The 14,997-nt window shown below is 38.6% G+C and overlaps 1 protein-coding gene across 23 annotated transcripts in view; it reads left to right on the plus strand.

Annotated features, from left to right (window-relative positions):
* Nucleotides 1-14,997, plus strand: part of LOC139765081 (phosphatidylinositol 4-phosphate 5-kinase type-1 alpha-like) — a 372,175-nt gene that overhangs the window by 172,081 nt on the left and 185,097 nt on the right. For all 23 annotated transcript variants that reach the window (XR_011716566.1, XR_011716567.1, XR_011716568.1 and 20 more), the window contains 3 exons: nucleotides 2,524-2,711; nucleotides 6,123-6,255; nucleotides 12,202-12,289. Coding sequence is in view for 20 of the 23 variants with exons in the window: in XM_071692221.1 (XP_071548322.1) it covers nucleotides 2,524-2,711; nucleotides 6,123-6,255; nucleotides 12,202-12,289 (409 nt within the window). In the remaining 3 variants the exon portion in view is untranslated. The remainder of the gene's footprint in view (nucleotides 1-2,523; nucleotides 2,712-6,122; nucleotides 6,256-12,201; nucleotides 12,290-14,997) is intronic.

Consider the following 14,997-nt stretch of genomic DNA (forward strand, 5'->3'; position numbering starts at 1 on the left):
AGAATATGTGGAAGGCAAGAATGTTATCTTGAAGCAAAAATGGGTATGTTTGAAGGAATATTGGTTCCAGCAATGCTTTATGGTTGCGAGGCGTGGGTTGTGCGGAAGAGGGTGGATGTGTTGGAAATGAGATGTTTGAGGACAATATGTAGTGTGAGGTGGTTTGATCGAGTAAGTAATGAAAGGGTAAGGGATGTGTGGTAATAAAAAGAGTGTGGTTGAGAGAGCAGAAGAGGGTGTTTTGAAATAGTTTCGTCACATGGAGAGAATGAGTGAGGAAAGATTGACAAAGAGGATATATGTTTTAAAGGTGGAGGGAATGAGAGAAGTGGGAGACCAAATTGGAGGCGGAAAGATGGAGTGAAAAAGATTTTGAGCAATCGGGTCCTGAACATGCAAGAGTGTGAAAGGTGTGCAAGGAATAGAATGAATTGGGACGATGTGGTATACTGGGGTTGACGTGCTGTCAATAGATTGAACCAAGGCTGTGAAGCTTCTGGGGTAAACCATGGAAAGTTGTGTGGGGCCTGGATGTGGAAAGGGAGCTGTGGTTTTGGTGCATTATACATGACAGCTAGAGACTGAGTATGAATGAATGTGGCCTATGTTGTCATTTCATGTGTGGCAGGGTGATGATGGGAATGTATGAAGGCAGCAAGTATGAATGTGTGCATGCGTATATATGTATATGTCTGTGTATGTATATGTATGTATACGTTGAAATGAATAGGTATGTAGATGTGCGTGTGTGGATGTGTATATATATATATATATACATGTGTATGTAGGTGGGCTGAGCCATTCTTTCGTCTGTTTCCTTGTGCTACCTGGCTAACATGGGAGACACCGACAAAGTATGACATTGATGTAAGAAATTATTATTGTTATGGTGTTGGAGGAAGACTCCTAGAATTGTGTAAGAGTTTTTAGCAAGATAACAACACATGCTTGTGAATAGTAAGAAAGGATGGTGAGTGATTTCAGGTGAAGGTGGATCTGTGGCAGGTGTTTGTGATGTCCTCATAGCTGTGTAAGTTGTTTATGGATCGGATGGTAAGGGAAGTGATTGCAAGGGTCTTGGAGACAACACCATGTTTGCAGTGTATAAGGGGTGGGATATAGGAATGGGGGCCTGGAGGTTGCCACTGTTTACTGATAACATGGCACTTTTGGCAGATTTGAGTTAGAAGCTACAGAATTTGGATTCTGAAGTTGGGAGAATGTGTGAAGGAGAAAGTCGAGTTTAATGTGAATAGAGGCAGGGTTATTAGTTTTTGTGATTGTGAGAAACAGGTTAGTTGGGGTCTGAGTTTGAATAGAGGAACGTAGAGGAAGTAAAGTGTGTTAGATAATGTGGAGTGTATATGGCAGCAAATATGACAATTATCTAGTGAGAAGGACTGGGAAGTCATCATCATCCTTGATTTATTCCCAGTTCCAAATTTGACATTAGGAGAAAAGTTGAGGAGGTGGATTGTCTTTTCTGGCAGCTATTAGAAAACTTTCAAGTTTAAGGCTAAGGAAGTATTTAGCAAGTTGATTGTATTCTGCATAAGGCTGAAACTAGAAAATGCTTCTCAAGTTTGGTCATAGCATCCAAACAAGCTCAAAGAGCTAATAGGGAAGGTCCAGAGGAGGGTAACAAAGAAGGCACCAGAGTTAAGAGAGCTTTGTTAAAGGGAAAGGCTAGAGGCTTTAGATTTTTTACCCGGCTTGAAATAGAAAAGAATGACGGGGTGACATTATTACAATCATTACAATCTTTTAAGTTTTTAAAACAGGTTGATGACGTGGACAGTGAACAGTTCTTTGTGAGATATAGGGATTGAGCTGCCAGAGGACATAACAAGATTTTAAGCAAGAAATTGTTCAAATGTAGAGAAGTACTTTTATAGTATAAAAGTGGTGAGTGAATAGAGTAAAATGAATGAGGACAATGTTAATGCAGACAGCACACATGCATTTAAGAAGTTGCATGATAGTGGAGAATGTTCAAGAGATGGAACCCCATGATTTTAAAAATTGCTCTCCATACAGCACATACAGGTAATTACACACACACACACACACACACGCTGAATTGTGCAAGTAATTATTTTTATTATACTTTGTCGCTGTCTCCCGTGTTTGCGAGGTAGCGCAAGGAAACAGACGAAAGAAATGGCCCAACCCCCCCCATACACATGTATATACATACGTCCACACACGCAAATATACACACCTACACAGCTTTCCATGGTTTACCCCAGACGCTTCACATGCCTTGATTCAATCCACTGACAGCACGTCAACCACGGTATACCACATCGCTCCAATTTACTCTATTCCTTGCCCTCCTTTCACCCTCCTGCATGTTCAGGCCCCGATCACACAAAATCTTTTTCACTCCATCTTTCCACCTCCAATTTGGTCTCCCTCTTCTCCTCGTTCCCTCCACCTCCGACACATATGTCTCATAAAAATAGTTGTAATAATATCTTACATTTTCAAATTTTGTATATAATGTTGAGCATCTCTCATCAGCAAGAAAAGGAGAGAAGGTTAAATGGTGGAGATGGAAGCACAGCAGATGATGGGAGTGGTGAAGGTGCAGAAGGCACTGGCCTTACTCGCTCACGATCTATCAACCGACATAAGCTTGTAGCTCATTCAACAGCTATGGAATCTATACAGGCTGATTCAGACCCTATAGATGAGGAAGATCAAGTCCCGTAAGTTGATGTGTACTTTTTTCAACAGGGTATCCATGAATTTCTTGTGATTTAGGGAGTAATTTCTTTAGGCTGAGAAAATGATGAAATTGTTGGATAATTTCTTTAGGGAAGAAAATTGTAAAAGTGATGGATATTCATTAATTGTACTAGTGATGAAAGTAGTAACAGTATTGGTAATGATGATCGCAATAATAAGAATAATGAGAGCAATGATGAAGAGAAAGCTTTGCGGAAGTTGAAATCCAGCAAGGCAGCGGGAGTGGATGTTATTGCAGTTAGATTTATTAAGAAAGGGGGTGAATGTGTTGATGATTGGTTAGTAAAGATATTCAATATATGTATAGATCACAGTGAAGTGCCTGAGGATTGGCAGAATGCATGTATAGTGCCACTACAAAGGCACAGGGGATAGAGTGAGTGTTCAAACTACAGAGGCATAAGTTTGTTAAGTATACCTGGAAAATTGTGTGGGAGGGTGCTGATTGAGAGGGTGAAGGCATGTACAGAGCATCAGATTGGAGAGGAGCTGTGTGGTTTCAGAAGTGGCAGAGGAAGTGTGGATCAGGTGCTTACATTACATTGAAGAATGTGTGTGAGAAATACTTAGAAAAACATATGGATTTGTTTGTGGCATTTATGGATCTGGAGAAGGCATATGATAGGATTGATAGAGATGCTTTGTAGAAGGTCTAAAGAATTCATGGTGAGGGAAGTAAGCTGCTAGAAGCATTGAAAAGTTTTTGTCAAGGATGCAAGGCATGTGTACGAGTTGGAAGAGAGGAGAGTGATTGATTCCCAGTAAAGATTGGTCTGTGATAGGGTGTGTGATGTCACCATGGTTGTTTAACTTGCTTATGGATGGGGTGGTTTAGGAGGTAAATGCAAGAGTTTTGGAGAGAGGGGTGAGTATGCAGTCAGTTTGGTGATGGGAGGTCTAGGGTTGTGAGTCACTTGTTCGCCAGTGATACAACACTGGTGGCTGATTCAAGTGAGAAACTTCAGAAGTTGGTATCTGAGTTTGGAAGTGTGTGAAAGGAGAAGATTGAGAGTAAATGTGAATAAAAACAAGGATATTAGGTTTAGCAGGGTTGAGGGACAAGTTAGGTGGGATGTAAGTTTGAATGGAGAAAAATTGGAGGAAGTGAAGTGTTTTAGATATCTGGGAGTGGACTTATCATCAAATGGGATCATGGAAGTGAGTCATAGGGTGGGGGAGGGTGCAAAGATTCTGGGAGCAATGAAGAATGTGTAGAAAGAGAAGACATTATCTTGGAGAGGAAAAATTGGTATGTTTGATGATAATGATCATATAGTTTGGGAGGAAAGTTTTTTTTATGAAGGGTGTGAGGTATGTGTCTGAATTAGAAAAAAGGAGTGTGAATGGCTCCAAGTGAAAGTTAGTTTGTGACAGGGGTGTGTGATGTCACCATGGTTGTTTAATTTGTTTGTAGTTGGAATGGTGAGTGAGGTAAATGAGGTGACTGATGTTAGAAAAGTGTGTGAAAGGAGGAAGTTAAGAGCAAGTGAAAATAAAAGCAAGGTTGTTAGGTTTGGCATGGTTGAGGGTCACCTTAGTTGGTGTGTGAATTTGAATGGAGAAAACTTGGAGGAAATGAAGTGTTTTGAATACCTAGGAGTGGACATGGTAGTGAATGGAACTATGGAAGCAGAAGCGAGTTATATAGTGGGTGAGGAGGGCGAAGGTTCAGGGAGTGCTGAAGAATGTGTGGAAAGAGAGAATGTTATCTGGGAGGTCAAAAATGAATGTGTTTGAATGTATGTTATACGTATGCGAGGCATGGGCTGTAAATAAGGCTGTGCGAAGGAGGTTGGATCTGTTGGAAATGAAATGTTTAAGGACAGTGTTTGGTGTGAGGTAGTATGATCAAGCAAGTAATGAAAGGGTAATAAAACGAGTGAGAATGAGGAAGGCAAGATTGACAAAGAGGATACAAGTGTCAGAAGTGAAGGGAAGAAGGAGAATGGGGAGATCAAATTGGAGATGGGAGAATGAAGTGAAAAAAGATTGAGTGATCAGGGCCTGAATGTGCAGGAGATTGGAATTGAATTGGAATGTAACGACGTGGCATACCACGATCAAGTGTATGTGAAGTGGTGGTGATAAACCTTGGAAAGCTCTTTGGGGCCTGCTTTTGGATGGGGAGCTGTGGCTTCGGCACATTACGCATGACTGCTAGAAAATGGATGTAAGCATACGTGGCCTTTCTTCGTCTGTTCCTTATATTAACGCAGGACACAGTGATCATGTATGAAAATGATAATGATGATAGTAATATTGATAATATCAACAATGATAAAGTTGAGAGTAAATGTGAATAAGAGCAAGGTTATTAGGTTCAGCAGGATTGAGGGATAAGTTAGTTGGGATGTGAGTTTGAATGGAGAAAAATTGGAGGTGAAGTGTTTTAGATATTTGGAAGTGGACTTAGCAGCGAATAGAACCTTGGAAGTGGACTTAGCAGCAAGTAGAACCATGGAAGTGGAAGTGAGTCATAGGGTGGAGGAGGGGGTGAAGTTTCTGGTAGCAATGAAGAATGTGTGGAAAGAGAGGATGTTATCTTGGAGGGCAAAAATGAGTATGTCTGAAGGACTAGTAGTTCCAGCAGTATTATATTGTTGCGAGACATGGGCTATAGATAGGGTTGTGTGGAAGAGAGTGGATTTGTTGGAAATCAAATGTTTGAGGTCAGTATATGGTGTGAGGTGGTAAAAGGGTAAGAGAGATGTGTGGGAATAAGAAGAGTGTGGTTGAGAGAGCAGAAGAGGGTGTATTGAAATGGTTTGGACATGTGGAGAGAATGAGTGAGGAAAGGTTGACAAAAAGGATATATATGTCAGAGGTGGAGGGAACAAGAAGAAGTGGGAGACCAAATTGAAGGTGGAAGGATGGAGTGAAAAAGGTTTTGAACAATTCGGACATGAACTTGCAGGAGGGTGAGAGGTGTGCACAGAATAGAGTGAATTGGAACAATGTGGTATACTGGGATCAGCTGACTTGGTTGTTCTGCATTAAAAAGAATAAAGTTTGCAGGATTTGAGGACTTTAAGGTCCCACTTGACAGCCTGTCAGATTGGTGTTTATGGTTTAGGCAATTTCTATAGACTTGGTTTTTAATTTGTGATCTTCAGATCTGCTTTTTTGTGAAATGTACTTCTTTGCTTTAGTATTGTCTGTTTTAGGCCTGTCTAACCTTATGGATTAGGTTACTTCATAGTAAAAGGTTGGTGCTCATTTATGTATGAGGCATTCCATGTACATTGCAAGCTTGAAAAGACATTGCATTTTAAGTGGAAAATATGTGACTTCAGTTTTCAAGATCCTGATATGGTTTTCATCATCCTCTAGGTATTTGTATGTAATAATCTGATGCAGGTGAACTTTTACAGGCCAGGTGGTATTCCTGCAAGGAATGCAAGAGGAGAACGTTTATTACTCTTCCTGGGCATCATTGATATTCTTCAAAGTTTTCGATTAAAGAAAAAACTTGAACATACATTCAAATCAATGATCCATGATGGGGTGAGTCCATACGATTGAACTTTTATAGTTTAGCTTTTAAGATCCTAAAAAATTTTAGTTTTCATATGTGGTATTGTGTATGAGGAATAATGAAATTTAGAAATAGGAAAATGTTATATGTGTCACTTTTTTATTTGGCGTGTGTGTGTTTGTGTGTGAAATTCCGTTTTTATACAGTATGAGGATGGAGCTGTATGGTAGCAGGGCATAATCTCGTGTATGATTTTGTAAAGTTTTGTATGCTGCTCTGTCTTTTGAACTTTTTCTGCTGTACAGCTTTTTATACTTTTGTATGCTGTCAGCATTCACATTTTTATCTCTTAATGTGGCTGTGTTCAGTTACTTATTGTAATTGTCTATTTTTACTGTACATTGAAAGAGTTTTACACCCCTAGGGCCCAATTTGTTTGGTTATAGTGCACTATCAGAACTTTATCCTGGTTATGATAGTAAGCCTTGTATGCAACTTTTGTCATTTAGTAATTATAGCAAGTAGGTCATTTTAAGTTATGTACTATAGAGTCATTCTTTGTCCCTGTCCATTTAGGCGTTCCCTAAGGATATTGATTCATTATGGTAGCAGATGTGAGAAGGAAGTTGGTCCTGCATTGTTTGATTGTGGGAAATTGGTGGTTGTTGGTGTAGGAGATTCTAGAGCCAAAATCCTTGTGCTAATTCAGTAAACCAAATATTGAAGAATTAGGAATATGTTGTGGGGCAGGTTTATAAACAGTTTCAGATAGACAGTTTGCTAAGTTAGTTATCTTTTAGTGAGATGAAGAAAATATTGACAGGTGAGATTGACTGATTCATACTTGTTCATTGTATCCCACAATAGTGAGGTATGTGGTAGCACCATGATATATCACAATATTTCAGTGAAAATGATATGGCATTTGCTTTGAAGAATGTATGTGAGAAATACTTAGAAAAGCAAATGGATTTGTATGTAGCATTTATGGATCTGGAGAAGGCATATGATGGAGTTGACAGAGATGCTCTGTGGAAGGTACTAAGAATATATGGTGTGGGAGGCAAGTTGTTAGAAGCAGTGAAAAGTTTTTATTGAGGATGTAAAGCATGTGTATGTGTAGGAAGAGAGGAAAGTGATTGGTTCTCAGTGAATGTAGGTTTGCGGCAGGGTTGTGTGATGTCTCCATGGTTGTTTAATTTGTTTATGGATGGGGTTGTAAGGGAGGTGAATGCAAGAGTTTTTGAAAGAGGGGCAAGTATGCAGTCTGTTGGGATGAGAGAGCTTGGGAAGTGAGTCATTTGTTGTTCGCTGATGATACAGCGCTGGTGGCTGATTCATGTGAGAAACTGCAGAAGCTGGTGACTGAGTTTGGTAAAGTGTGTGAAAGAAGAAAGTTAAGAGTAAATGTGAATAAGAGCAAGGTTATTAGGTACAGTAGGGTTGAGGGTCAAGTGAATTGGGAGGTAAGTTTGAATGGAGAAAAACTGGAGGCAGTAAAGTTTTAGATATCTGGGAGTGGATCTGGCAGCGGATGGATCCATGGAAGCGGAAGTGAATCATAGGGTGGGGGAGGGGGTGAAAATCCTGGGAGCCTTGAAGAATGTGTGGAAGTCGAGAACATTATCTCGGAAAGCAAAAATGGGTATGTTTGAAGGAATAGTGGTTCCAACAATGTTGTATGGTTGCGAGGCTTGGGCTATGGATAGAGTTGTGCGCAGGAGGGTGGATGTGCTGGAAATGAGATGTTGGAGGACAATATGTGGTGTGAGGTGGTTTGATCGAGTAAGTAATGTAAGGGTAAGAAAGATGTGTGGAAATAAAAAGAGCATGGTTGAGAGAGCAGAATAGGGTGTTTTGAAATTGTTTGGGCACATGGAGAGAATGAGTGAGGAAAGATTGACCAAGAGGATATATGTGTCAGAGGTGGAGGGAACGAGGAGAAGTGGGAGACCAAATTGGAGGTGGAAAGATGGAGTGAAAAAGATTTTGAGTGATCGGGGCCTGAACATGCAGGAGGGTGAAAGGCGTGCAAGGAATAGAGGAATTGGATCGATGTGGTATACCGGGGTTGATGTGCTGTCAGTGGATTGAATCAGGGCATGTGAAGCGTCTGGGGTAAACCATGGAAAGTTGTGTGGGGCCTGGATGTGGAAAGGGAGCTGTGGTTTCGGGCATTATTGCATGACAGCTAGAGACTGAGTGTGAACGAATGGGGCCTTTGTTGTCTTTTCCTAGCGCTACCTCGCACACATGAGGGGGAGGGGGATGGTATTCCATGTGTGGCGAGATGGCGATGGGAATGAATAAAGGCAGACAGTGTGAATTGTGTGCATGTGTATATATGTATGTGTCTGTGTGTGTATATATATGTGTACATTGAGATGTGTAGGTATGTATATTTGCGTGTGTGGACGTGTATGTATATACATGTGTATGGGGGTGGGTTGGGCCATTTCTTTCGTCTGTTTCCTTGCGCTACCTCGCAAACGCAGGAGACAGTGACAAAGCAAAATAAATAAATAAATAAATATAAAAATACGTTGAGATGTATAGGTATGTATATGTGAGTGTGTGGACATGTATGTATGTACATGTGTATGTGGGTGGGTTGGGCCATTCTTGTCTGTTTCTTTGCACTACCTTGCTAACGCGGGAGACAGCGACAAAGTATAAGGAATGATAAATGATTGGTAAAGAAGCCTTGGAAATAGGAGATAAAGAATATTGCCCTTGTATGCCATGAGTTTCATAGAAGGCACCTTGGAGGGGTAGGAGCGAATGGCTGGAAATCTTCCCTTTCTGTATTATTTTCTAAAAGAAAACAGAGTAAGGAGCCAAGTGAGGATTTTTCCATCTAAGGCTCTTCCATCTGTTCTTTACACTTATTAGCTCGTGCAGGAAATGGCAAGCATGTATGAGAAATATGAATACTGTAAAGATTCTCAGAGTTTGTCATATTTGCACAAAGAGAATATTTGTTTGCTCTTCCAAGCTCCTATAATCCTCTTTTGCATCATATTTTTCATGTTGAATCAAGAAGATTGTCCTCCTTTTGCAACTAGGGCTGTATGGTAGAAGACTCATGATATAAGGATCATGGCTTCTACCTTGGGTTTTTTTAAGGAATCTATTATTGGATTACATTAGCAAAAGTGGTCTTTAGCTTTGAGAAACACTTGCAATATTTATGTTTTGATCTGGTTGATATTACAAGTTTGGCTTTAGATATGTCTTCAGAAGAGGATGGTCCATAACAGGGTTCAGTTGTCATTCTGGAAGGATATTTCATATAATTTTCCTTCGGTTTTGAATGTTCCTCATTGTTCTTGTTAATTTGCTATCATATGGTTGTAGATCTGTGTCCATAGGGGAGATATGTTATTGTTGAATGATGAAGAACCATTGTCTGCCATATGCAGAGCCCTGTGAACATCCAACTATTTTCCATTTCCTTCTTTTCCTTTTAATTCCCAGCAGTAACAGCCCTGAGGCAAAGACACCAGTGAATGAATGGAGGATATGGTTGCTTAGCACCACTTTACCTCTGCATGGTGGTGTCATAGGCCTGGGTGGGCTGTGTATGGTTATCAGTCCTATGAGTGAGCATCTGTCAGCTGCACATGATTTTTGATGGTTGAAAGTAGTGAATCTGTTTGGATGCACCTTATTTTCTGGTGTAGATTGGTATTTAACCCATCAGTAAGTGGGTACTTTCGTAAATTTATAAGCTCAGCTTTTGGTTGAAAAATGGTTTTTCATCTTTCAGTACTTCGAATTTTTCCATACTGACTTATCTCTTGGACATTCCTAGTCTCTTTAGGCTGTACATGTAGTCCGCCCAAATACTTTTACCTCAGTCATGACTTGATTACAGTTATTTCACATATGATCATACGTTACTATCATTTCTGTTCACTTATTCTCTTGTTATGTAAAGGTAAGAGGGACAAAAGGGGCAAATCGATTTGAATTACGAAGGTTTAAGTGCACCAAGTTTGCCTGGTAAGTTGTGTGGCAAAGAGGTGATTGACATGAGGAACAATGTGATTTTATATGTGGTAGAGAATGTGTGGATTAAGCGTATACTTTGAAGAATTATTGTATGAAATACAACAAGAGAAGGATTTCTGTGACATTTATAGATCTTTTTCTTGGGATAGGGAAGAAAGAATACCACTTATGTATCTCCGGGTTGTTGTAGGTTACCAAGAGGGGTGGGACTTTGGAAATCCTCCTCTCCAGTATCAGTACTTTCCTGAAGTATGAATAGAGGAAGGAGCCTAATAAGGATTTTTTGTTGGAAGTCCTCGTCTCTTCCTGATGCTACCTCGCTAAAGTGGGAATATTGAACAGGTATGAAAGAATATGAAAATATTATGGCTCTGAAGAAAGCATATGATAGGATTGATAGAAAGGCTTTGTGGAAGTTGCTAAGAATGTTTGATATGGGAGAAAAGCTACCAGAATCAGCAAGGAGTTTCTGTCAAGAGAGTAAGGTATGAGTTTGAGTAAGAAGAGATATGGATGAGTGGTTCCTAGTGAAGGTGGGTCTGCACAGGGGTATGTGATGTCACCATGGCTATTTGATCTGTTTATGCATGGGATGGTGAGGAAGGTAAATGCAAGGGTCTTCGAAAGAGGGGTGGATTTTTAATCAGTTGGGAGTAGGGTACTTGAGAGGTTAGTCATTTGCTGTTTGCTGATCTGGTAGAAGACTTGTTACAAAATGCAGAAATTACTGCTTGAGTTTGGTGTGTTTGAAGTTATGTAAATATAATTAAAGTCATTAAGCTTGGCAGGTTAGAGAAACAGGTTGTTTGGAGTGTGTCACTGAATGGAGAGAAACTGTGGGAAATGTAGTGTTTTGGTTATCTGTATGAGGACATGGCAGTGAATGGAACCATGAAAGCTGAAGTAATCCATTGGATTGGTGAGGAGGCTGAGCTTCTAGGTGTATGAAGGAGTGCTTAAAAAGAGATCACTGTCTATGAGGGCAAAGATGGGCATGTTTGATGGTATGGTAGTCCAAGTGGTGCAGATTTGATGTGAGTCATCATCCATAAATAGAAAATGTATGGAAGAGGAAGAATGTGTTAGAAGTGAATTACTTGATGACAGAATACGGATTGAGGTGGGTGTATTGAGTGAGAAATGATAAAGTAAGAGATGGGTGTGGTAGTACTTGGAGTATGGTTTAGAGAGCTGAAGGGGGTGTGTCGAAATGGTTTGAACATGAGAGGATGGGCTAGGAGAGGCTGACTGAGAAGGATATATATGTCAGAAGTATAGGGTTAAGGGAGAAGCAGGAGACCAAATTCGAATTAGAAGAACGAATTGAAAGGTGTTCCGAGTGTCTTGTGTCTGAACAGGCAGAAGAATGTGAGGCATGATTATGGATGGGAAGTGATGTGCTGTAGAAGATGTGACTTGCTGTCAGTGGGCTGAACCAGGCATACGAAGTGGTCAGGGGAAACCACAGAGCATCATGGCTATGAGTAGGTGGCTTTAGTGTTAGTGCATTGTACATAACTGCTAATGAGGCCATTCTTCATGTATTCTTGGTGCTTCCTCACCAAATGGGAAACACTGAATAATTCTGGAAAAAGAAAAATGAATCTGAAATACGATTCTTATAATACTTTTCCACAGTTTTTGTGACATGCCTCTAAGAAGTTTATATGTTGTATTATGTGCTTTAGAAATTGGCATAAGGTTGGATTATGGATGTGAGTGAAGTGATACCATCTCTAATTTGGTGATTGGGGATTATCTACTGTAGATTTCACCTACCTGTTGTGATTTTTTTGTGCATTTGATACATCTCATGTTAATTGGAAGGTTGATTACATTTGTAGGTGGAATGAAATGGCTTTTTATCAAATATCATTCATTATCTTTTATGTACTGGCAGTCATTTAATGTAAAAGTTTAATGTTAAGTACACCAGTCTTGATTTAGTCATAATATTGCAGGATACAATATCAGTTCACCGACCTGCCTTCTATGCTCAGAGGTTTTTAAAGTTTATGGAACACACCGTCTTCAAGAAAATCCCATCACGTAAGTTATTAACACTGTGTTGTAAAGGAAGACTGTTAGAGGTGTTCAAAGATGTTGAAATCCTTTATCACATTATCTGAAGTATATTGTGGATAGTGTGTACATTAACCCCCAACGTACAAAGACATAATCCCACTGCATACAAGTTCATGCAGCTGCCAGTTCCCAAAGTCCTGAGTAAGTTGTTCACTTTCTAAAGTTTGAGGATTTGCTTAGAGCTGAACAAAGAGTCATTGTTGGTACTTGAAGCTTAAACATTTGGCACATTAAAGACATGTTTGCTCTCACTAATGTTAAACACCCTTTGTTTTAGATGGAAGATTTAACCCAAGTAATCATAGAGGACTGAATATATGTTGCTGATATTGTTTTTGTTAACTTTTTTAAGGTTATTGTAACATATATTTGGTTTTACACAGAATGATTATGTTTGACCTGATTGGTGTGTTTCTTATGATGGGCTCTCAGGTATAGTCACATGTGATTAGTAGTTTTACTTTTCTGTGGAACTTGAAATTTTATTAAAGCAATGAAATCAGTTTTTTTCATAGTCCTGATTACAGTGTTCAGTCTTCCACATAATGTCTAAAAAGATTTTTAGTATGGTAATGCTTTGATATATGATTAAATTAATCATTAATCAGTTATATTTATTTGCCTGAATTTTCATCAGACTAATTAATATGTTCTTTTTCAATAAATAGCTTAACTGGTTCCTAAGGGGATATACAAATCTTTGGAAATGGATAGAAAATATCATATATGAACTTGCTATCCATAACACTGAACAATATGCTTCTTTCTGTGCTGAAATATTCATCATTCTACTGTTCTGAAGAGGCCTTTCGTATCCTTATTTATGTGATTTTATTAAAAGAGGTCCCAGTCATCATATCTATAAATGGATGCTACCCTTAAGGTTAGCTTGAGAGTTTAGTTTTTCATATACTAGTTCATGCTCGCTGCTTAAAGCATCATGGGAATATATATGAATATGCCATTTGCTTACCTCAGAACTTATAGAAATCATTGTTTATCATTATATTTGCATCACTTTTTAGTGACAAAGTATTCTATATGAGAATGATAGATATATTTCCTTATGTTCTTTCTTTAGTTTTTTGTAGACATTGACAATTACTTCAATATAAGAAAAGTTATGTGCTCCCAAACTTAAATTATTTGGTAAAAGTACTTTGAGAGTAAGTACTTGATTATTTCAGTTATTGTTCACAGTTTTCCCAAAATTCTGATGGGGTCAGTGTTGCACACTTGGGATAGATGTTGTTTTATCAGAGACCTGTTGGCAGTGCTGTATCACAGATTGACTGTGGCCTTTTCTTTCTCAAGCTTGTGTCTTTGTGACATGATTAGCAATTGGAAGCATTTCCTATTTAAAGAGCAAGGCTATCCTTTTTTAATTCCTCTCATTGGAAAAGTACTGAGCTCAAAAGCATTAGCTATGGCTTGAGATTGTTTGATCATGTCGCATATGTATTATGTTTTCGTGTTGCCCGGGACGTATTTGTAGATAATGAGTTTCTCACCATCCAAGCTCTGTTCATGTTTAGCAATTGAGTTTTTCTTGCACTGCTTTGTTTTATGTTTTTGTCCCACATTTTTTTTTTTATTCTTTGTTGTTAGAGCGTGAGTAAGAACAGGCCGAACTGTCCTTGCAAACAGAGATGTATGGTTGCGTCTTTTCTCACTCACTGACAGGAGGATATTGATGTGGCTGATTTGAATAGTTTATTTATCTAATAAACAGGCAGCAGATAGTTATAACAGTGGATTTATATATTACAAAGTCATGTCTTATGTACAGTTTATGAAATTAGTTAGTCAAAGTAGTGTTTATTCATTGTACTACAATCATATGGTAGAGGCAGTTTATTTATTTTATCATCATAATTACAATTTTGACCTTGGTGATCATTAAGAGACTGCAGTTGTCTCATTCTAAAGATTTCAGTGAACGGTGAGTGATGGTAGGATATTAGTCAGTACCTTCTAGCAGTGTGTGAGTATGATTCCTTAATAAATACTTTATTGTTTAAAAAGTGTATCTCTTGTGCTTATATGTTACAAATGATAGAAATTCACCTTGATGTAATTTGGAGAACATTGCTCAAATTGTGGATGTTGAAATGTAAATAGGATGTACAAATATAGTAGGCCATTATGGGAGGCTGTGTTCACTTTTTATTTGCAAGTTATGCAGAATTCTTTTTATGTTTTAATGGTATTGAATGGCATTTGTGAAAGAAAATAAAATGATAATGTCACATCACTGTAAATAGCCGTAAAGAAATTAGGAATAAATTTAAGTGAAAGTATTGCATCTACAAGTATAAAGTAAGTGGACAGTGCTGATTTCATATTAGATTATATTTTCATAATCTTGTAGTCAGTTTGGAAAGATATTTGATATTTAATATCCTTAACATGAATAATTAATTCTTTATCTACAAAAGTTTAATGTCCTTAACATGAATAATTAATTCTTTATTTACGAAAGTTTCTTCCTGTGAATACGTAGAATAAGTAGAACACAGTCTTTCATTTCAAAGCTTGTAGAGAGAGATTGTAGGAGAAATCTTGCTCCTGTGCTATTTGTGGTGCCAACTTTTGGGAAGAACATAGCCTGTTTGTACCTCTGACTTGGGGATCAGAATGACTTGTTGCTCTCATTGGCAATAGCAAGAGCT

This window comes from Panulirus ornatus, chromosome 52 (assembly GCF_036320965.1).
Source record: "Panulirus ornatus isolate Po-2019 chromosome 52, ASM3632096v1, whole genome shotgun sequence".
Classification (NCBI taxonomy): domain Eukaryota; kingdom Metazoa; phylum Arthropoda; class Malacostraca; order Decapoda; family Palinuridae; genus Panulirus; species Panulirus ornatus.